Here is a 24,475-nt window from a genome sequence, read left to right as displayed (position 1 = left end):
AGAAAGCTATGCTCTCGGGCCTTTAATAGCACTGATAATCACATACACCCCTAAGGTTCTGGATAGCCCACTGGAGTTTCTTCATATCTGGTGATCGGTCAACCAATTTGTGAGCAAGTCAATGTTTCCCCTCTTTGAAAGAATTAATGATCACATACACCCCAAGGGATTCGGGATAGCCCACTGAAGATTCTTTATATTTAGTAATCCACCAACCATTTTGTGAGCAAGTTGATGTCTCTCCTCTTTGAAAGCATTGATGATCACATACACCCCAAGGGAATCAGGATAGCCCACTGGAGATTCTTCATATCTGGCCATCCATCAGCCAAGGTGTGAGCAAGTCAATGTCTCCCCTCTTTGAAAGCATTGATGATCACATACACCCAGAGGGAATTGGGAGAGCCCATTGAAGACCCATCAACCAATTCGTGAGCAAGTTGTGGGTCTCCGACCAAGCCATCAATGAAATCTCCAAGCTTTTCTCCCTTCATGGAAAAATACCACCATTGAGCTTAAATGTCTATTTACTTACATTTCTTGGATTATCACTGCCATGTATTGGGAAGACAGGCAATTGTGCGAGAGTGAAGAGACATTGTCTAGGGATATATATGGTGCCTTTATAGACATCCTTGTTATTATAATTAGGAATTTGGCTCCAACTTACAATATAACTCTAATGTTTGATAACATGTTCCCCCCAAAAATAGCTGACTTTTGTTTTTTTGGTTTCCTTGGTTTTTGATTGCGCCTGTTATTAACAATTGATTTATCATCCATGGTTTTATGGATCAATAGAAGAAGAAGAAAATGAACTGTTGCAGATTTCTTTTGTAAATGAATGTTTTGAATTCTCGGTTTTTATGCTATCTTTATGCTGTAAAAACTTAAAACATGGGAATTGAATTTTAAATTTCAAATAAAGTTTAATCGCTCATTATATTCACATTTTAAAAATTAGTAATTGTGATTAAAAAATGGTAAAATCTTCTACAGTGGGGTATTTAATGCTGAAGAAAGGTTACTAATACCATAAGTCTGTATATAAAATAAAAATATATAACCCAGTTAGAGCGTTAGAGTGCAATATTGAAAAAAAAACGTCGTAAAAACCCAATGCATGTTATACAGTATTAACACCATTTTTTTTTATAAGGAGTGTCTAGGAGAATGTCATTATTTAATCGTAAATTACTTGCCAAACACAAACAGCAAGCTGTACAATCCAAAGGAACCGACTCTGGTTAAATTAGTCAGATTTTGTATTTAGAGATAGATGATCAATTTTAAATACTCTTTAGCAGTTTTATATCATGGCCATTGATGTTTACAGTTGTTGAAGGACTCATCCCGAACAGAGGGCCCAGGTATGACTGTACTGGAACAGGGGCAACAACTCTGGGCGCTTTTATCAGATCTCGCTGAAAATGTGAGTGGTTTTATTCATTTGTTTTGGACTTACATAAAAGAAGTTCTAGCACAGCAAAAAAAAATTTTTTTAATTAAATGATTTTAATCAAAAGGCATCATAATAAAATGTTTCTCTTTTAAATTTTATGTATGTGTATGAATTGCTCTGAAAATTATGAAGTTCTCACTTTATTGCCTATAATATCATTTGAATTATCTAGTAATTATATAGAGCCATGATTGGCCCATGAAATTAACTGAATGATTTCTAGCTCATTTGTTTTTGGAAGAAAAAAATTCAAGGCATTGTATTACCATGTTGTCATCAGCAGCAGTGCCATTGTGCAAAAGCCTCAACATTGACCATAACTCTGAAACCGTTACATTAATCAAACTATACACATGTATCTAGAGACAATGTGCACAAGAACAGGAAGGCCCATAACTCTTGCTTTAGCTGTTGGGTTATGCCCCATTTTGGGGCAAAAAACAACAAAAACAAAATATAAGGGTTTTCGTTCGCTATATGGCGCTCATGCTTTTCAAAAACAGCTTTTACATTGTCATTTTTACCTTTCCAGCCGTTACCAATGCCGAGCATGTTCGTGGCAAAGAAGTCCACCATGACATCAGCGAAGAAGGAAGTTGTCAGATCTCCAACGGCTGTCATCAACCAGTGAGTTGCATACAAACTGTCTGAATTCGAGCTGCAGTAAGGACAATAGCGAAATTGACATTGTCATTTTTTTGCAACATGAAAATCTCTAGACTTCTGTTTAATAGTTTAAATTACCTGCAAAAATATATCCACGACCTTCAAAGCAATTGTTTTAACATGGTTTTTTTTACCTATTTCTGTATGTCACTGTTTATTTTATGGATTATAACTGCTTGACTTTGTGAAAATTGTTTGGTATTAAACGTTATGACTGATTTGCGACTGATGTCACCTCATAGTTACTGACTGTAATTAACTAGAATAGACCAACATGCACTTGCAGGATCAGGAAATTTGGTCTACAAAGGATTTTCCAAGAAGATGGTTCAATCATTTTCAAATTTACGCAACATTCCTACAATTGTTTAATAGTTGGGAAACATCCCCACTCCCAACCAAATCATATCCATATTTTTTGTGATATTTGCGAAGCTTGTTTATCATATATAGTGTACAGAGTGTGTGATATAAAATTTTACAACATTTAACTGATAAAAACATAAGATGTATTTTAGAAGCATGGGGGATTTTGTTCATCTTTCAAAAAAAATGGTGGGGCGATTTTTTTCTAGGAGGGATTTTGTGCTTTCACAGGCAAGTGTGACAAGTGCCACCACCTGGTCTCTCTTGAACCACCCTTACTCCAGTTAGATTCAATACTATTTTCATCTATAGGTGTGGCAAGTGTGGGCTGTCCCATGATCAACACCTACTGGCCAAGTGTGACATGTGCCACCACCTGGTCTCTCTTGAACCACCCTTACTCCAGTTAGATTCAATACTTATTTCATCTATAGGTGTGGCAAGTGTGGGCTGTCCCATGATCAACACCTACTGGCCAAGTGTGACATGTGCCACCTATGGTATCACCTGGCATGTCTTGAGCCTCCCCTCACTCGCATGCCTAAGAAGACCAGCAGATGGGGATGGTGAGATTTTAAACTTTATCCATCTGAGACGAAATCATAAACGCAAATATCTTAGATGTTCAAATGTAAGCAGAGCTAGAGACAATGTAGCCAATTACTTAATTTTATGTTACTTGTCATCTAAAAAAAGTGCTTAACTTATTTCCAAGAATTAGAGCCAATGTTGTTGCATAAATTTTGTGCGCCTTTGTCATTATGTCTTCTGCTCTAGGCAGTGTTCCGAGTGTGCAAGATCCAGCAGTGAAGAAAGTGAGGACTCGAGCTGCGTCAACGTGAACGCCCCTCGCAGACTGAGAGAGAAGATCAAGGAACCGGCCAAAATATCCCAGCAGCAAATGGACATGGAGTTTCTCTTCCCTGTGAGTCGTAATATTTGATTAGTTATTAGTTAATACTGATTCATTTTACAACGATTGTGAAACAATTTTCTACAACATTATATTTATCACTCTCATTGGCATGGTGTTACATGAGAGTGTGGTCTTGGTTTGTGGGGGAAATCTGAATACCTTGAGGAATCCCACATTTCCAACTTGGCGACCACAAACCAAACTCACATGTGCCCAGGCCAGGAATGGGCACCTGGGTCACCTACATGTAGGTGGGAAGCTAGTGCAGTTACCACTGCGCTAACCGGACAATGATTACCTCGAAAATTAGGGTTAGGGTTAGGGTTGGAGTTACTTCTTTTATCTCTACTTTTTTGTTATTGGTCACTTGAAAGCCTGCTAACAATAATAATCCAATATTAGTGCAAGATCCATTCTTTGGGATGGCAAAATAGGTCAAGTCTGTTTTGCCTTTACCTTTTATTTCAAATATATAGATTACTTGTGCCAAAATACTTGTGCCAAAAGCACAGCTAAAAGCACTATTTAAAGAACAGCTAAAAGCATAGCGGTTAATCTACATGTTTGTGATTACTGAATAAGTGATTATACAGATTATTAAAATTTAAGAAGAAACAAATAAACTGAAATACTGGGCCCTAAGGCTCTTTGTATATAAAGTCTTTTTGCCATATGGCTTTATAATTAAAATTTGTCTTAAATAGATCTCTTAACGATATACAATGTAGCTTATATGATTGCATGATAAATATAAAAGACCTACACAGTTAAAGGCGCTGTACTCCTTATGATGAAATAGCGAAAAAAAGAAGAAAATTGTTGAAAAATGACAAAAAATTGGTATCGATGTGTACCATGCATTGAAACTTACTAACTGAAGTACCACATAGTTTACAATTAATTCATTTTTTACAATTTTTTCGTATTTTTCCATTAAAAAAAAGATTACTAGGTATGTCTACCTAGTAGAATTCATTCCTTATGCGTGATTGGCTAGTTGATGTTTTCACGTGATATTACCAAGTTAGGTTTATAGCTTAAATATTCCAACTGATTTGGGTAAGCCTTCGTAGCACAGTGGATACAACACTGGACTGCAATTTTGGCAACACCAGTTCGAACCTGGTCTCAGACTCGATTTTTTTTTTTACATTTTGGTATTATTTTTTTTACAATTATGATATGAAAGAGTAAAACATTTTATTAAATAATTGTCCTGAGATTCGTTACAGAAAAAAACTTATTTTGGTGCCAATCTGGTGTACAATCCCTTTCATGAAGTCAATGAGATATGATCATGAAATTGATAGAAGTTGCATTTATATGAAATACCACACCATACAATGTAATGTATGTAACAACATCATTCATCACATGATTGTGATGATAACTTAAAACTGAGATTTCATGGTTCATGAGATCGCGTAATTGGGACTACTTTCTTTACTTTCTTTTTCCTATGCATTTACATGTTTGACCTTGAGTGAACTTCAATGCTTGGTATGTAATAAGATGCTAGTTTTCCAGGGTTCCCCCTGGGTTCTAAAAAGTTGTGGCCACTTTTTCGCGGGGGTTAAGGGGGCCTCATGGGGTTTAAGCATTTTAAGAGCCTTAAATTGCATTTAATTAGCACATTGTCGTGCAGAACATTATATAATATTGTTGTATATAAAGCACAAGATGTGAGTAAATTGTTATTCTATTGACTGAATATATGGACAAGTATATTTTAAAATGAAAAATAAAAGAATGAAAATATTGCAAAAAAAAATATGACATAAAAATGATATACATGTTGATTTCAGTCTAGTGCCTGTATACAATAGTGTCATAGAATTAAAGAATACGATTATGAAATTATGAGATAAATTTAAAATAAATGGAAACTCAAAGAAATAAATATACATTGTCAAACTAGGGCCATACAGAACTGTCCTAATAAAATAGTGTCTACTCTTTTACTCCAGCCACTATAGGTCCGTGCTCCAGCCGACTTATTGGAAGCCTTATCAAATGGGATGTAAATCTATTTATTTGTAAGCATACCCAATGACTTCTGTTTATCTCTTTGACACTATTTAACCCCCTAAAATGCTGCATACATAGCAATTACAAATTGCGACAAAACCGAAAGCAAATCTATTTATAGCACGTATACGTCATTACGAAATTTGCATTTCACGTGTCTTTCCGACAACCAAAAATTCTATGATTTGCATTTTTAAAACGAACACGTTAATTACGCAACAACTGCACAAAGCTGTTCAGCTAAATCTTAAAATTGTTTGCTAATGAGAGACATAAAAGTTAAAGAATGTCATTGTTAATCCGTGTAAGCAATAAAGTTCCGCAATAATTAGCGAGGTGTTGACTGAGACTACTTGCCCTAATTATATAATAATAGATTTGTTGTCTCACCAGCAGATGCGCTTGATTTATGACTGACAGGATCGATTATCATGCAGGCCGCATGGGCACTGCTTACGTCATTTTAAGAAAATATTTAAAGAATAAATCGTTGTCTCCATAAATTTGCCAAATTTGAAAAGTTGTCGCCACTTTTGCGATTTTGTCGCAAATGGCAACAATGGCGATCGCCAGCGGGAACCCTGAGTTTTCCATTGGCTTATAGCAATAACCGCTTTTATTAAATCATGCTTTTGTGTCAGATTGTGAAGTTCAGGTACATTTTAAAATTGACCAACAACAAGCATGTTTCTAACATTCATATTAATATAAGTTTATAGGAAGTTATGCAGATATAACTTGTATATAACATAACTGCACCTGTGAGATTGGGCATATGGAGGAAAGAGCTCTGAACCTGATACTGACACTGCAAAAGTTTTCATGTGAACAAACTTATAGATGCATAATAAAAGTCAGGGGTGTAGCTAGCCCTTTATTCATGTGGATTCATAATTTTGCGAGGGGGTTTCGGGGGCATGCCCCCTCAGAAAATTTTGAAAACCAAGGTGCAATCTGGTGCATTCTGGGCGTTCTGAGGTGCTTTAATTAGTGCTGGAGAATGAACAGAATTAGGATCATGGAGTCAAGTATGCATACTGCAACTTTGACTGATTTGTGTTTGGTATTGTTGTAAGAATCATGTGGATTCAGCCCCGTACTCATGTATAGGCAGCTACGCACCTGAAAGAATATAAAGAAACCCTCAACAAATGCCTTATTACTCTACTAGTAATACCAACAGAAAATAAGGACTTGTACATTTATACATGTATGTTCTGTATTGATGTATATGTATGTTGGTACATGATACTCTACATTCAAAGATATTCTACCCTGTATTTCAGTCAATGGGAAAGAAGAAAGGTAAGAAGACTGGAAGCAAGGATTCAAGAAAGAAGTCCGTATCATCAAAAAGCAAGTCATCAAAGAACACAGAAACCAGGAAGAAGAAAACGCCACTAGAAACAACTATCCAATCAGAAGAGTCCAACTCAGTGCCAGAAATAGCACAGTCACCTAATGAGGAGTCCCCATCCAGGGATTCCCCAATAGATGGCACCACTGGGGAATCCCCTGTGGGAATCTTGTATGATGATGATAATGATGATGATTATCCCATAGACGAAGAAACCGGGGTTGGAAGTCCAATTGATGGAACAGCAGGTTGAGCACTTATGAGAACTTGTAATACGTTTAATAATATGAATGGATGGCTTTTATCTTATGACAGGGATTAAACTACATTGTATTCTGTTAACCTTTACGATAAGTGTGACATGTACTCTTCTGTTGAAGTTTAAAATATGATAAAACTTAGCTTCTGCATTTGCCAATAAATAATTGATAAATATCAGGATCTGGGAATCTTGTTGATGTAGGTTTATGTTTTATTCCCCCATATTTCACATCCATTTCTGCAATTTAATGCTCCTGGGTGTTTGAATTGAGTAGTGATAGTTCTATGTAAATGGTATTTGCATTTATATTCTAAAACTTCTTTGTTCTGCAAATGTTAACTCTTTATTTTACAGGTAATAGCCCCTCACTGGTGGATCTTAGTGATGACAGCTCTATGGAAGTTCAGATACACATTGAGGAGCAGTCTACTCCTATCGGGAAACATTCCATGTCAGTAAGTACTTTAAGCAACCGTCTCACAAATAGCAATTCTTCACACACAAATCATGCGAGTTGAACAAACCTTTTACAAACAGAAATATATGACATATAGAGGATAAATGTTGATTTCAATGTAAGATTATATTTTATTTGCTGATTTGATTGTGTGTTGTTTTTTTCAAAGAATAGAGTAAAGGTTATTGTGATAGCATTCGTGTCTTAACGCTTGGCCTGGTAGTCCCCATTGTGCAAAAACTTTGACCATGATCATTTCTTGAAAAACGTTCAAGATATGAAATGAACACATGTGCAAAAAAACAAAATGCACACTAGCGGCAAGGCCAGTAACTCTGGCTATAATAATCAGTTATTCCCCCTTGTTTTTACTGAAGAAACAACAACAGATGTCCTATGTTTCGAAGGTGGTTGTAAAAACACATATTTATCACAAACATCATAGAAATTCGTATTTTCTGAGCTGATACTTGACTGACAACACTCAGTTACTCTGAAATGCACAAAATAATGTAGGTATTGCTGGTTTTTACCTTTTGATTGCTGTAGAACTTTTGACCTTTTTGTTTGACACTGTTACAATTTCATGTGACAAAGGATTTAAGCAGTGTCATTTACATCTCTGCCTCCATCTTGTCCATTTATATGCTTTGTTTATAACTTTATAGTAAATTAACTGGAGTCATTCAAAACTTAATAGTAAACATAAACTCCAGTTGGAGTCATACAAAACCTAATAGTAAATAAGTTTGTTACTTTAGTGAAATAACTGAATAACTGCATATAGAAATAGAAACAGATATTGAGTTCTTGCACTAAGGTGATGAGCTGGAGTCATTCAAAACCTATTAGTAAATAAGCTGGAGTCATTCAAAACCTAATAGTAAATAAGCTGGAGTCATTCAATCCTATTAGTAAATAAGCTGGAGTCATTCAATCCTAATAGTAAATAAGCTGGAGTCATTCAATCCTATTAGTAAATAAGCTGGAGTCATTCAAAACCTAATAGTAAATAAGCTGGAGTCATTCAAAACCTAATAGTAAATAAGCTGGAGTCATTCAAAACCTAATAGTAAATAAGATGGAGTTATTCAAAACCTAATAGTAAATTAGATGGAGTTATTCAAAACCTAATAGTAAATAAGCTGGAGTCATTCAATCCTATTAGTAAATAAGCTGGAGTCATTCAAAACCTAATAGTAAATAAGCTGGAGTCATTCAAAACCTAATAGTAAATAAGCTGGAGTCATTCAAAACCTAATAGTAAATAAGCTGGAGTCATTCAATCCTAATAGTAAATAAGCTGGAGTCATTCAATCCTATTAGTAAATAAGCTGGAGTCATTCAATCCTAATAGTAAATAAGCTGGAGTCATTCAAAACCTAATAGTAAATTAGCTCAAGTCATTCAAAACCTAATAGTAAATTAGCTCGAGTCATTCAAAACCTAATAGTAAATAAGCTGGAGTCATTCAATCCTATTAGTAAATAAGCTGGAGTCATTCAAAACCTAATAGTGAATAAGCTGGAGTCATTCAAAACCTAATAGTAAATTAGCTCGAGTCATTCAAAACCTAATAGTAAATAAGCTCGAGTCATTCAAAACCTAATAGTAAATTAGCTCGAGTCATTCAAAACCTAATAGTAAATTAGCTCGAGTCATTCAAAACCTAATGAGTCATTCAAAACCTAAAAGTAAATTAGCTCGAGTCATTCAAAACCTAATAGAAAATTAGCTTGAGTCATTCAAAACCTAATAATAAATTAGCTGGAGTCATTCAAAACCTAATAGTAAATAAGCTGGAGTCATTCAAAACCGAAAAATGAATAAGCTGGAGTCATTCAAAACCTAATAGTGAATAAGCTGGAGTCATTCAAAACCTTATAGTGAATAAGCTGGAGTCATTCAAAACCTAATAGTGAATAAGCTGGAGTCATTCAAAACCTAAAAGTGAATAAGCTGGAGTCATTCAAAACCTAATAGTGAATTAGCTGGAGTCATTCAAAACCTAATAGTAAATAAGCTGGAGTCATTCAAAACTTGAGAGCTAATAAACTAAAGTAATATCATTTCGTTACAGCACAATATGTCAAGTGTGTCACGGACTGGCAGGAAGATCATAAAGAAGCGTCACTATGACGATGACAGTGACGACAGTGACGTGTCACCAATGCAACACTGCTCTAGTGAGTGTAAGACAAAATCCCTCTCTCCTTAACATCAATTTCTACGTAGACGGATAAAATCCACCCATGCCCTTGTACTATGTTTTATGTTGCTTCTTTGTAGATGTAAAATATAATAAAATAGTGTTATTTCTACTGTGTTTTGATCAGAGAGGTTGTATTTGACTCGAGTTTATTTTTTTCAGATTTGGATTTCATGAAGCACTAGCCAAAATCTGCAAAAATATATGAGAGTCAAATATGACTTCTGGGTCAAAATGCAGTAATTTTAACGCTTTTATGATGTACATTACTGGTTTAAATCACTAAAAAGACAAATGAAATCTTTATAAATGTATTTTTTTAAGACACATTATTTTGTTTTATGGTGTGCCATCATTATAGAAATGCGCAATGATACTGGTATGGTATGGCATGACGTCAGCAAAGTGGTATAAGGCTATATCACGCCTCCAACATGAATGACGCAACACCATTGGTTCAGGACTGGTCACAGGGTTACCCCATATTTTTCCGTATTGGCCAATGGGTCACCAAATTTATATTGTACCAAAATGGCATCTTTTTTTCCGATTTTGATGAATATTCAGATGAATAAATGAAATATTTAAACATGTTAACCGGTTGTCAATGTAATATATACGTTATGCGGTTAGAAGGTGACCCGATATAGAGTATACGGAGCGCAGGAAACTATATGGTATATCCCATATCGGGTCATCTACTAACTACGTAACTTACAGTATTACACTGGGGTAAAATACAGATTACCATATTTTGCAATACGTATTGCATTTGGATTCATGATTGTTATTTAATAAAGTGATATAGTATACACTTTATACAATATATATAATAAATAACAATAGATAATGCAAAGTATAGTTGAATATTATTTCTGTACATCGGATACCCCTTAGTAATCTACCTTTATATATGTATCTTGTTCATTGGTAACAAAATTTTATAATAGATTTTATTTGTAGCCAAAATAGCCAGCCCTGATCGAACCACCAGACGTAGGTCAGCGTCTAAGACACCGCCAGAGAAATCTCTCAACCTGACTTGTGTTACCTGTTCAAAGCTCGGAGATAAGAAAAACATGGTCAGGTAGGGATGTAACCAACAATATTTTACTTGATTGAAAATAAAAGTTATGGCCTTTTTTAGCTTTGACCCAGAGCCTAACAAATCTGGCTCAAACCAGGCTTGCATTTTATGTTCTTGACCCATAGACTAACTCAGAATAATGGGTCTCTCACACTGGCAGACACATAGGTATGTTGCACTAATGGGTTGTTATACCCCCCAAAACAAAGTTTGGGGGGGTATACTGGAATCGGGTTGTCCGTCCGTCTGTCCGTCCGTTTTTTTTTTGTCCGGGATTCATCTTTGTCGTTATTGAACAAATCTTTTTCAAACTTTCAAATATTAATGACCATGATGTAAACCTGTGCCTCCGTGGATTTGGTCAGAGTCGCATGATCCTGAGTGGAGTTGTGGCCCCTTAATGAGTTAAATTGGGCAAAATTAGCTTTGTCCAGGATTCTTCTTTGAAGCTATTGAGCAAATCTTTTTCAAACTTTCAAATATTAATGGCCATGATGTAAACCTTTGCCTCCATGAATTTGGTGCGAGTCACATGATCCTGAGTGGAGTTGTGGCCCCTTAATGAGTTAAATTGGGTAAAATTAGTTTTGTTCGTCCTACTCCTTCGTCATTTTTGAATGAATCTTTTTCAAACTTTTAGCCATGGTGAGAACATTTGCCCCTGTGATTGTGGTTGGAATCACATGATCATGTCTCCAATTATGGCCCCTGAATAAGTTAAAATAGGCAAAAATTATACAGCTTTGTCTAGTTGTTACTAAAAATAGAAAAACGGTTTCCGGACAATAACTCATGAAAGGCTAGACAGATTTGAACAATTTTTGGTACACAGGTGTAACATCAGAAGATACAGTTTGGTACACAGGTGTAACATCAGAAGATATAGGTCAAGTTCGATATTGGGGCTGGTGGGGTCAAGGTCAAGGTCACTGTTACTAAAAATAGAAAAACGGTTTCCGGATGATAACTCATGAAAGGCCTGACAGATTTGAACAATTTTTGGTACACAGGTGTAACATCAGAAGATACAGCTCAAGTTCGATATTGGGGCTGGTGGGGCCAAAGTCAAGGTCACTGTTACTAAAAATAGAAAAACGGTTTCCGGATGATAAATCATGAAAGCCTTACAGATTTGAACAATTTTTGGTACACAGGTGTAACATTAGAAGATACAGGTCAAGTTTGATATTGGGGCTGGTGGGGCCAAGGTCAAGGTCACGGTTACTAAAAATAGAAAAACAGTTTCCGGACGATAACTCATGAAAGGCTAGACAGATTTGAACAATTTTTGGTACACAGGTGTAACATCAGAAGATACAGGTCAAGTTTGATATCGGGGCTGCTGGGGCCAAGGTCAAGGTCACTGTTACTAAAAATAGAAAAACGGTTTCCGGACGATAACTCATGAAAGGCTAGTTTTTCTTGTCAGCAGTGTAACTTCTAAATTACTCAACATATTTAAATAAAACAGTACATGCATGATAAAAGAAGATGCAGTTTGCAGTAACCTTGGAGTTATGGCCTCTTTTCAAAGGAATGGTTTGCCATTCCTGTGTCCAGGCGGCATTTGGGGGTATTCGTCACTACTGTGACAGCTCTAGTTATGATTGTGTGTTGATGTTTATGGTTGTTGGGCATAGTTCAAAGAAAGAATGTAACCCTGGTTAGAGCTACCTTGGTTCTTGGCTACCTGTGTGTCAGCCAGTGTATAGCTGCACTGTTTCGTGGGATCCCCTTTTATTGTCCACTATGGAAGGTGCTAAATATTTTTGTGAGTAGAAATGTTATTGAATATAAAAAAGAAGAAATAGTTTACAGGTTATATATACCAGTATATATGTATATCAAACTTAAATGGCATGAAAAAGTGTATATTTGATTTTTTATATCTCACTTGAGATCATTTTGAGACGACATATTTATGAAATGACACCTTTTACAATGTTTTACAGTTGTGACAGTTGTGAGCAGTACTATCATTTTCGGTGCCTCGATCCGCCTTCCAAGAAGACACCTAAACAGCGTGGCTACACATGGTTCTGCGAGGCTTGTGATATAGATAAAGATTCAGTAAGTTTCGGGATTTTGCTATCTGGCTCTTGAAATAGATTGTCAAGTTGGGACATTAATTGTAATGCTCAGATAGGGGCTTGAGACATTAATTATAATGCTCAGATAGGGGCTTGAGACACTAATTGTAATGCTCAGATAGGGGCTTGAGACACTAATTGTAATGCTCAGATAGGGGCTTGAGACATTAATTGTAATGCTCAGATAGGGGCTTGAGACATTAATTGTAATGCTCAGATAGGGGCTTGAGACATAAATTGTAATGCTCAGATAGGGGCTTGAGACATAAATTGTAATGCTCAGATAGGGGCTTGAGACATAAATTGTAATGCTCAGATAGGGGCTTGAGACATTAATTGTAATGCTCAGATAGGGGCTTGAGACATAAATTGTAATGCTCAGATAGGGGCTTGAGACATAAATTGTAATGCTCAGATAGGGGCTTGAGACATAAATTGTAATGCTCAGATAGGGGCTTGAGACATAAATTGTAATACTCAGATAGGGCCTTGAGACATTAATTGTAATGCTCAGATAGGGGCTTGAGACATAAATTGTAATACTCAGATAGGGCCTTGAGACATTAATTGTAGTGCTCAGATAGGGTTTTGAGACATTAATTGTAATGCTCAGATAGGGGCTTGAGACATAAATTGTAATACTCAGATAGGGACTTGAGACATAAACTGTAATACTCAGATAGAGGCTTGAGACATAAATTGTAATGCTCAGATAGGGGCTTGAGACATAAATTGTAATACTCAGATAGGGGCTTGAGACATAAATTGTAATGCTCAGATAGGGGCTTGAGACATAAATTGTAATGCTTAGATAATGGCTTTTCAAGTTTTATATCTTCTTGGACAACCTATAAACAATTTAAGTGGAATTTTCGAAGGTTTGAATATGAAATTTGCATATATACATGTACATTTAATGCCCATGCATTAATGCTGAAGACTGTCAGGATGATGAAAGGCAACTATGTTTTCTTTGGTACATGTAGTATCATTCAGGTATTTGTTAATTAAATCACGCATTCTTTTTGTCCACAGGATAACGAGGAAGACAACTGACGTGGAGATTCTGGGTTGTGCAAATGTAAATAGTAATAGAAAAAAATAAATTTGGACAAAACACCTGGTACTTGGCTTTCCTTGACTGGCTTAGTCTGCAGTGGTGAAGCACATTACCGTAACACAAACATGTAGCTCCGAAAGGGATTTCTTTTGCATATTTGGCCTTCTTTAAAATTGAACCAGTAAATATAGCCGGTAAATATAGGTCAAATGCCGGCAATAATAGGTCAAATACAGGATATTATAGGTCAAATACGGTAATAATAGGTCAAATGCGGTAATAATACGTCAAATACCAGGAATAATAGGTCAAATACAGGTATAATAGGTCAAATACTGGTATAATAGATCAAATACGGTAATTATAGGTCAAATACCGGTATAAATAGGTCAGTTGACACATTAGTAAATGCTGTAGAACTAAAAAGAAATTAACTATAACATCTGGTAAACGTTTTAGGGCCAGTTCTTTTGGAATTTGCAAATACTGTGATACGACTTCTCTGTTAAAAGTTGTCAACTTAGGCTTCGCCATAACAAGTCACATTTTTCGAGTTGCTTCACAACAATATACACACTGTTATACAAGAGATACCTTGAGGATGACCATTCTTTGACATATGAAAATATATCAAAATCCAAGTCAGTATTCGTTTGACCAGGAATATAATGTGACTAGTTAATATCTTCATTTGTTTAATAGTTATGAATATAAAAGTAATGGTGGTTCAGCAACATGTCAATTAGCACGAACTCAAACATGTTCTTGGAAAATGCTTTAATTGGTTTCCAATACTATGGTTAAATGTAAGCAATATCAAATGATACACCAAGATCACCAAAAAGATGACACAGTGTGTGACACCAACCAACACATGTGTATGTTGATGTTTGTATGCACTATAACATGAGCAGTGGACAAAATCAGCACAGGCCCGGAAGCTCTGCACTGACAAAATGCTTTTTGGGCATTTGTGTGTTTTGTTTTTTAGTGATAGCGAGTACTAATATCAGGATTCAGTCTTAATCATTGAAGTCTTATAAGCTAAGAATCAGGGTATGACTTTCACCTATAAGCTGGGTATCAGGGTGTGAACTTCATCTATAAGCTAGGTATTAGGGTGTGACCTAGGTATAAGGGACTGACCTGTAAACTACATATCAATGTGTGACCTTCACCCATAAACTACATAGTAGGGTTTGACCTCAAATAAGCTAGGAATCAGGGTATGACCTTCATCTATAAGGTGGGTATCAGGGTGTGACCTTCACCACTAAGCTACACATAAGGGTGTGACCTTCACTTATTGCTAAGAATAGAGTATGACCTTGACATATAAGCAGGGTATCAGGGTTTGACCTTCATCTATAAGCTAGGTATTAGGGTGTGACCTTCACTAATAAGCTATGTGTCAGGGTGTGGCCTTCACCTATAAGCTACATATCAGAGTGTGACCTTCACCTATAAGCTAGGTATCAGGGTTTGACCTTCACCCATAAGCTACATATCGGAGTGTGACCTTCACCAATAAGCTAGGTGTCAGGGTATGACCTTCACCTATAAGCTAGGTATCAGGGTGTGACCTTCACCCATAAGCTACACATTAGGGTGTGACTTCAACTATTGCTAAGAATCGGTATGACTTTCACATATAAGCTGGGTATCAGGGTTTGACCTTCATCTATAAGCTAGGTATTAGGGTGTGACCTTCACTTATAAGCTATGTGTCAGGGTGTGACCTTCACCCATAAGCTAGGTATCAGGGTTTGACCTTCACCCATAAGCTACATATCAGAGTGTGACCTTCACCAATAAGCTATGTATCAGCGTGTGACCTTCACCTATAAGATACATATCAGAGTGTGACCTTCACCTGTAAGCTTGGTGTCAGGGTGTGACCTTCACATAAAAGCTTAGTATAAGGGTGTGAACTTCACCTATAAGCTACGTATAAGAGTAGGACCTTCATCTTTAAGCTACATATCAGGCTTTGACCTTCACATAGAATGGATGCCATATTTATTACCTCGCTGTGTTGAATATTTGGTACCAGCTCAGTGGACCTTGTTTGGCCTTAGACAAATTACCAAGAAGAAATGAGCATTTTGCTGTTAAAAAATGTTCCAGCTATGTCTAACCCACTTAATTGACAACTTGAATTAACTTACCCAGTTTCACAACTTTTCGATAGAACATGTCAAGATGTTAGACAATGTTTTGTATCGACGGCGACACTTCATAAGATGTTTTACTAGTTTGGCCATAAAACAGCCAGGAAGTATTTTCAAAAATAAGCATGCTGTATAACAAGGGCAGTCTGCTTATAAGAATTTATTTCATGTGTTTATATATATGAAGACAGTACAAAAATATTGCATATTTACAAATAAAAGATCTACCAAAAACGGATCAAGTATGTACAAAACATTAACAGCTATGCTGGGGCTATTTACAGTATAGACAAGATGACAACTATGCTATTCACATTTGCCACCCAATTCTTCAAGGGATTTGTTCACGTTTTAAAGTTTCTGGCATCGAAAATAAAAGATATGTGCGAATTGTGAACAAATTATTAGTAATAATGACAAAACATGACCACAAGTTCAAACCACAGCTCTTTTGATAAACTATATTGAAAATTGTGACCAAGTGCTTCATCTTGTGGAAAAGCATTAGTATCACCAATAATGAAAGTTGAATTACATCGTTCTGCTTTAATGAGTATATGCCAGTTGGTGTTTGGTGCTTAGCAAGGAACAAAATAGGTTAAAAACTTTGGGAAAAAATCATCATCACCTGTGAAAGAGTCTCTTTAATAATGATTTTCAAACCAAAGCTACATTATCGACAAACCAGTGTGTAAAGTCATTTTTGTTTCATTAACATTGTTTTAGAGTGAAATATTCTAGAATGTTTTTCAGCTAGCTACATGCCAAGCAAAGCACTAAAAAAATTGAACAAAATCAATTGTTTTTTGGTCCTAGCTTTTATTATGATTCTGTCACAATTTTAAATCTTACTTTTCAAAATGCAACTGGTACATTTCACTGTAAGTCTGTTGGAATGTTTAATTGACAGATGTGTAAGCTTTGTGATTATTCTTACAATGTCATGTATAATTTAATATAAAAATTGTCTGTGATATAATGGTATTAATACAATGCTTTATTAATGACAAGTCTACAGTAACTTACAGGAATAACAAGTTCATTTTTACAACCATTTAGTGAGTGAAGGTTTTGATGATGTTATGATGAACATTTTATTGCCCTGATGTGATCGTTATTTGACATACAATATAACTACTCTACTTAAAATATGCTATGGATAACCTGTAATTATTTTAGTTTCAACGAATATATAGCTGTTCAGGAAATACAAACTACAAGTTGGTAGTTTTTCAAAAGTAATTAGACAATCATCATTAGATGCAAGCATCATTTCGTCAAAAATCGAGTAAACTTATGTCAAAAACGACTTCCAAGATTAAATTGAAATATAACATACCGGCATACAACATATAAAAATAAACAATGTGGTTTTTCATTGCAATCGTCAGACTTAAATGAAACCCAATGAACCCAAATTTATCAGTTGAAGATTTTTCACTCTTACTTTCAAGGTTCTGGAATAACGGTTCCTGGAATTAACCAGAAGTAAACACATTTGAATACATTTCTGGTAAAAGTCCAGTAAGTAGGTTACAATTTTCTTACAAACATAGTTATAAGCCTTTTGCTAATATCTCTGGTCTATCTGAAGTCATGTTAGAAGTAGCCTTTGGTGATCCTTGAGCGAATTTGAATAAAATATACATTATAACACTGGTTAGGAAAATCAAGTATAGAAGCAGAATCGGATGAGAACTTGTTTAACCCTTAATAAAGACATGATGAGAATACACGAAACAAATATGAATCTCTCTAAGAACATGATGAATATATTACAATGAGGTCCATGAAAGTATGGGGGTGCTGATAAGCCAAGGTCACATGATCACGGTTGCGGTGATATTGCAACCACCACGCCACCCGCCAGGTAGAGAATTGATGCAGTTAGGGAGAGGCCAAAACCCCAGGACACAACGGCTTCTGTCTTGGGCAGCTCGATGGCTTTTTGTACGTCCTTCAAGGATGCAACGACTATTGTCCCACAGAATACCAACAGGACTGAAAATGAAGCAATTATAAATGAGCTGAGGGATAAACATGTTTCTTACCGCAAAGGTAAAGAAAGTACAGTCAAACCGTGTTGGCTTGATATCCCTGGGACCTGCCAAAATGCCTCTGAACCTCACAAATATTGAGCCAAGCGATAATTTTTACAAAGAGAATAGCAAATGGGTCCTTGATATCAGTTCGTGCCAATGAGGTAATCGAGCCAAGGGATATTGAGCCAACAGGTTTCGACTTAAGTGCATTCAGATTGTGAGGGTAGACTTATTATAAATTGAATTTAGGATGCACAAACACAAACTATAGCATTTGCTTTGTTGTCATCTATACATCAACTCCCATATCGGAATGGTAACAAGAAGATTTAATTTAAAAGAAGCTTAACCGTAATATAACTCCCATTTAGATAAAAGAAACACTACAAGAGTATTCACTTGATAAATCACTCATATTTATTCAATATTGTCCTTAGCAATATGGTACAATACAGTTACATCACACACTACCCTTGTCACCCACTACCTTGGTTATTGAAATTATACACTCGGGAGACTCCTGCTTTAACACTTGTGAGAGTGCCGCTTTAAACATTGCTTATCTGCCCATTGACAGCTTACATTATTTAGTAACGATGGTGGAATAAGATTTTTTGAAACAAGATATGGAGGTAATATACGCCATGTTTGATCCTATGTACAGTCTGAATGTAAGTCTGGTATGAGCTACCCTTGTTTTTCTTTATGTTCGCCAAAGTATATAGCACTGTTACAAAAGACCCCTGTATTGGGTCAAGGCTCTCCCAGAAGATGCTTCGTATTTATCAGTGGTGATCCTGGGTCCACTTGGTTGACTGTAAAGTGCCTTCCCAGTGAGTTACCACTAGACAACCAATCAATCACAACACAAATTTTGATTATCAAAAAATTTACAACAAACAACACACTTACAGGCAAGCATGAGAAGACCAATGGCTGATAATTTCAGTACTCTGTTGTCCATACACATCTCCACCATGTGATAAAGGGCAAATAGAAATAGTGCCACAGCACCGAAGAGGAATCCAATCACTTCAAGGGTTTGCACTGTCCGGAACCAATCTGTGAGTATACAAAAATGAGTCCAGATTTCATATAACTGAAGACGCTTTTGAAGCATTCAATAAATTCTAAAACTGAATGTACAATACTTGGACATATTGAAATAGTTTTAAACATTCCTTTAATGCTGAAAATGCTAAAATTGATGTATAAAATCAAAGACATTGGACATTATAACTATGTACAACAAAGTTTATCAGTTTGTTTAAAAAATTTCAACTCTAAGGATCTTTTCCTATGGACTTCATGTTTGTTTTGCAAGATCAATCTAATGCCATCCATAGCCAAAGAATCAAGTACAAGAAATGGTTACATGTCAGTGACTCAGCTTCAAGTTGTTTTTGTTGTTTTCAATATGTACTGCTACAATAAATACCCCGGTACCCAAACTTTTCTGTCTAAAGCTGTTAAAATTGTCATTTTGTAAATGCTTTAAACTTGATGGTGCATGTATGAACTCTGTATGAAATGTTACTGTTTATGAATGATGTAAGGGCCCTGATCTCATGATCCCTATAACGTAGCAATTAAAAACTGTCCTTGAGGCCTTTAAGAGGAAAAAAATAATGTATTAGAAATTGAACAAACAACATAACATCTGAAAGCAATTATTGATCGAGTCTATGACTTACAATTTAGTTATAAATAGAACCATGTACAGGCTTTTCAGCACTTGATGTGGTATAACTAGCCATTGAACAATCTTGCCAAAATTTCTTGACCTTCTTAAGACCATTATAACGGGATTAAGCTATGTTTAGATACATATCACGTAATATTTTCATTTTGAAGGGTTCTCAGATTTTCAAATTTTTTATTTTTTTATTTTGTAAAGTCTGTGACTCTTTTATTTACTCGATACTGCATCTTTGTAAATCATTAAGCGAGCTTTGATATTGATGGAAGCATTCTTATCAGTGATTAAATCAACACATCACAGCATATTCAGACCTAGCCACAATTATGCGCGTTTATGGATCTTTTTTAACATTCGGATATATTCATTTTGTTCCCTAGCTACAATAATGAGCGATCAGGGATACTTTTTTATTATTTTGACATTTCACGAGTCTGCCATAGTCTAAAAATCGTCAAAAGACTCATTGACGGCCATTTAGGTGGACTATTTTGTTCCCCTAAACCGTAGAGTCGCCAAATAAAAAATTGTCAAAGACTTTGAAGTGGCTGTTTATATCCATGGACTAATTCAGACCGACTGATGATTTATTGTTTGGTTTCTCTATTTAACCTAAGTACAAAAATGAGAGATCAGGGATACTTTCCAGCTTTACTGAAGCTTACTCCCTATATTTTTAATTATCTCAATTGAAGGCCAATCTGTAAACAAATTTGCAATGACTCATCCCCACAACTTTGTTACAGGTAAGTTAGTATTTTGATAGGATGAAACTTCAATAATTTCAGAAAAGCTATGAAACTTACGAGAAACTTGGTTGTCGCTCCATACGAAGCCTCGGCAGCTGTCAATTCCGGCGTAGTCAGCACAGGTACGCCAGAGACCAGCGGATCCGACGGTACCGTCCGCGTCGGTAACAGTATTCACCCAGCTGTCCGAAATTAGGGCGATAATCTGAAAAAGTGTCGCCAAACCCATTATTGCGAAGGCAACGATCACAACTACACTGAATTCTCGAGGGGGACGCCTTTCCCTGCCTTCCGCATACTTTCCATTTCTCGCCATTTTGAAAATAAGTATAGTATCCCACAATGCGTCAAACAAAACACAGGTGAGTTACCTGCCCGGAATGACAGGTATTCATACTACAGTGCAAGGTGTACGCGGAATCTGTCACGAAGCGGACCATTTAAAGGGGGGTGCGGGGTGATACAGAAATCCAGTGGATTTCACGTGAAATCCACTCAAAACGTGAAATCCAATCAGAACTCAGTTATTTTAATTAATAATTTAATTTTTTATATACATATTAGAAAGTGCCTCATCAAGGGTTTATATTTCAAATTTTACTGAAATTGGTCAAAAAATAAAGAAGTTAGAGCAATTTTTCATTTTTTTCCAAAAATAGATCGGAAATCGAGGTGAAATCCAGATTCCGATAAGTGAAATCCACTCATAACTCATTTATTTTAATAGATAATTTCTGTTTTTGTTATATTTATTAGAAAGTGCCTCATCAAGGGTTTATATTTCAAATTTTATTGAAATTGGTCAAAAAATAAAAAAGTTAGAGCAATTTTTCATTTTTTTTCCAAAAATAGATCGGAAATCGAGGTGAAATCCAGATTCCGATAAGTGAAATCCACTCATAACTCATTAATTTAAATAAATGATTTTCTGTTTTTGTATATTTATTAGAAAGTGCCTCATCAAGGGTTTATATTTCAAATTTTATTGAAATTGGTTAAAAAATAAAGAAGTAAGAGCAATTTTTCATTTTTTTTCCAAAAATAGATCGGAAATCGAGGTGAAATCCAGTTTTCGAGAAGTGAAATCCACTCATAACTCATTAATTTTAATAAATAATTTTCTGTTTTTGTATATTTATTAGAAAGTGCCTCATAAAGATCATTTGGATCAATTTGGATAAAATTTGAAATATAAACCCATTATGAAGCCCTTTCAATTATTTCTTCTACAGAAAAATTAATTTGTTAAAAATAAATGAGTTATGAGTGGATTTCACGTCGGAAAAAGTGGATTTCACTTGTCAAAATGTGGATTTCACTTCGATTTCCGAAAAATTGCTCTAACTTCTTCATTTCTTGATATATTTCAATAAAATTTGAAATATAAAGCCTTCATTAGGCACTTTCCAAAATGTATACAAAAAATAAAAATTACTAATTAATAAAACTGAGTTAAGAGTGGATTTCACTTCTCGAAAACTGGATTTCACCTCGATTTCCGATCTATTTTCGAAAAATTGCTCTAACTTCTTCATTTTTTGACCAATTTCAATAAAATTTGAAATATAAACCCTTTATCAGGCGCTTTCTAATAAATATACGAAAACAGAAAATTATTTATTAAAATTAATGAGTTATGAGTGGATATTTCACTTCTCGAAATCTGGATTTCACCTCGATTTCCGATCTATTTTTGGGAAAAAATGAAAAAAATGCTCTAACTTCTTTATTTTTTGACCAATTTCAATAAAATTTGAAATATAAGCCCTTGATGAGGCACTTTCTAATATGTATATATATTAAAAAAATAAATTATTAATTAAAATAACTGAGTTCTGAGTGGATTTCACGTTTTGAGTGGATCACGTGAAATCCACTGGATTCCTGTATCACCCCGCACCAAGTTAAAGGTAGTACGCGGGATTTCAGTGACTGACTGATACACAGCAGGCATCATACAATCACAGGTGCGTTTTTTGACGCGACCCTTTGACCACGCCCTTACCCATCATTTTTTGTTTGTTTTAACAATCCCAGGCATATAAATATTTATTGGGGAACTGCATGTTACTTGACTGTTAATAATTTACAATATTTTTTTGAATATTTATTCTATTATCTTCTTTTCACAAAGATAATAGAATAAAAATTCATTTAATTTTTATGTAAGTTATCATAAGTTACAGTTCCCCCATCATAAGCCTAGGATTTAAAAAAATATATGGGGGAAGGGCGTGGTTAAAGGGGTGTGTCAAAACAAGGCACCATGCCCCTGTGCATGTTATTGGTGATCAGGAGGTTTTGATGCCATATTGCGGGAGCAAACCCATGATTCCGCATAAGAGGGGTGCAATTTAGGGAGCGTAACCTTTTGAGCTGCGCCAATCCCTCAAATTCAAAATCCATATGGTTTAAATTGTTTACACAGGTGGTTTGGGTGTATCCTATTACTTTTCTCCTTTATTGAAATAAAAAGTAAAGATGGCAGGGTTTTTTTTTTTTGTTGTTGTTTTTTTTTTTTTGGGGGGGGGGGGCGCAGCACGCCGGGTGCGCAGTGTATTGCAGTTATTGACCAATCATATACAAATTATGGAGACTTTGTACTACTACAATATCAGGCCAGGAGACTTCGTACCATTTGGCTGGAAAGAACGTACCACAAATAGAAATAGCTCATTATAGTCATATATGTCTGTCTGAATGACAGTGACAATGATTAAAAAAGTTATATTATAAATTTATGCTGTATGATTGAAATCAATGGCACATGTTTGTTCTTATCTAATTGACTGTTCCTTTTAGTTTCATTTGAATTGAATTGCTATGACCTTTTTCCTAGCCACAATATTGCGCAGTAAGGGAACTTTTTTAACATTTGGACATTCATTATGTTCTCTTAACAGAGTTGCAAAAACAAAAATTGCCAAAGACTCTGAAGCGGCTGTTAATATGATGAATCTTTCAGGGATTATAAGTAACCCATTTAGAACATCTATTATCTTAGGCTAGACCCTGCAGTAATGCCATCACGACTTAAATTGTTTTTGTTTTTTTTCAATAACTATAAGTGACATAAGATTGAAGTGACTGCAATTCCCAGCGAGATTTTAAAGAATCGGGTGTGATACCCTAGCTCTTTGCAAAGAGCATACATGCCATATCCCCCGGTGGGGGGGGACCCCCCGGAATTTCGACCCATCCCCTGGTCCCCCGCCAGGGGATCCATATCCCCTGGAATTAAAAAAAATATATATTTTTTTTTCAAAACTTGCTTAAGGTTGACAGTGGAAAGCATCCATAGTATTATGAGTGTGACCATGAACGACCATGATGACTCAGTCCAAAAATCATTGTAATTTGAATGTATTTTTGTATTTATTCTTATAAATTTATGCAGATATTGCGCAAATTTTCGTCGCTTAAAAATCCCCTGGTGTAATATCAAAATCCCCTGGAATTCAGACCAAAATCCCCCAGGAAGCCTGTCAGAAATATGACATGTATGAAAGAGACCTCTTGGTTCTTTGCATGTGCTCGACGCATGGGATACCATTTTCCTTGGTTTAACCAGTACTGAGTACACCATTCCCTTTTAATATCCAGCACTTGGCAGCAAGGGAGTTACTGGTCCCATGTTTTAATGCATTTCTGTATGATGCGGCCGGGATTGAACCCGGGACCTTCCACATGGAAGCAAATGCTCTACTATTAAGCTATTGAGGGATAGCTTTCAAGAGGAAGAAAAGTTCTGAAGTCCTATAGTCTTGGTCTTTTAATGACTAAAAACCAGTCTTGATTTTTCTGGTCCTTTAAAAATCCTTAATATGTTTTATACATGATCTAATTGTCTATGT

General features: G+C 35.6%; 2 protein-coding genes across 3 annotated transcripts in view; one reads left to right on the top strand and one right to left on the bottom strand.

Moving 5' to 3' along the window:
• LOC128233704 (PHD finger protein 14-like) overlaps nt 1-14,019 on the top strand; it is a 53,151-nt gene extending 39,132 nt beyond the window's left edge. Inside the window, exons 17-26 of one of the 2 annotated variants that reach the window (XM_052947518.1) lie at nt 1,337-1,432; nt 1,995-2,089; nt 2,929-3,060; nt 3,272-3,419; nt 6,725-7,043; nt 7,412-7,512; nt 9,595-9,700; nt 10,687-10,810; nt 12,763-12,880; nt 13,936-14,019. In XM_052947518.1, the coding sequence (XP_052803478.1) occupies nt 1,337-1,432; nt 1,995-2,089; nt 2,929-3,060; nt 3,272-3,419; nt 6,725-7,043; nt 7,412-7,512; nt 9,595-9,700; nt 10,687-10,810; nt 12,763-12,880; nt 13,936-13,956 (1,260 nt within the window). In that variant the 3' untranslated portion in view covers nt 13,957-14,019. Of the gene's footprint in view, nt 1-1,336; nt 1,433-1,994; nt 2,090-2,928; nt 3,061-3,271; nt 3,420-6,724; nt 7,044-7,411; nt 7,513-9,594; nt 9,707-10,686; nt 10,811-12,762; nt 12,881-13,935 lie in introns of both variants that reach the window. The other variant, XM_052947517.1, reaches the window with a different exon arrangement.
• A 2,257-nt stretch (nt 14,020-16,276) lies between these two features.
• LOC128236226 (uncharacterized) lies at nt 16,277-20,993 on the bottom strand. Its single transcript, XM_052951107.1, has 3 exons — nt 20,679-20,993; nt 19,086-19,235; nt 16,277-18,132 (listed from the first exon to the last, which is right to left on the bottom strand). Exons 1-3 carry the CDS (start codon nt 20,935-20,937, stop codon nt 17,960-17,962), a joined length of 582 nt encoding a protein of 193 aa, XP_052807067.1. The 5' UTR covers nt 20,938-20,993; the 3' UTR covers nt 16,277-17,959.
• Between the last annotated feature and the right edge of the window lie 3,482 nt (nt 20,994-24,475).

This window comes from Mya arenaria, chromosome 5 (genome assembly GCF_026914265.1).
Source record: "Mya arenaria isolate MELC-2E11 chromosome 5, ASM2691426v1".
NCBI classification, from domain to species: Eukaryota; Metazoa; Mollusca; class Bivalvia; order Myida; family Myidae; genus Mya; species Mya arenaria.
This window is presented reverse-complemented; position numbering and strand designations above follow the sequence as displayed.

Excerpts from the sequence above, each read along its gene's own strand:
- LOC128236226 (XM_052951107.1), bottom strand. The coding sequence starts at position 20,937 with ATGGCGAGAAATGGAAAGTATGCGGAAGGCAGGGAAAGGCGTCCCCCT. Across the intron at positions 19,236-20,678 it reads GAGCGACAACCAAGTTTCTC|ATTGGTTCCGGACAGTGCAA; the intron begins GTAAGTTTCATA and ends GTATACTCACAG. Across the intron at positions 18,133-19,085 it reads TGGTCTTCTCATGCTTGCCT|TCCTGTTGGTATTCTGTGGG; the intron begins GTAAGTGTGTTG and ends CTTCATTTTCAG.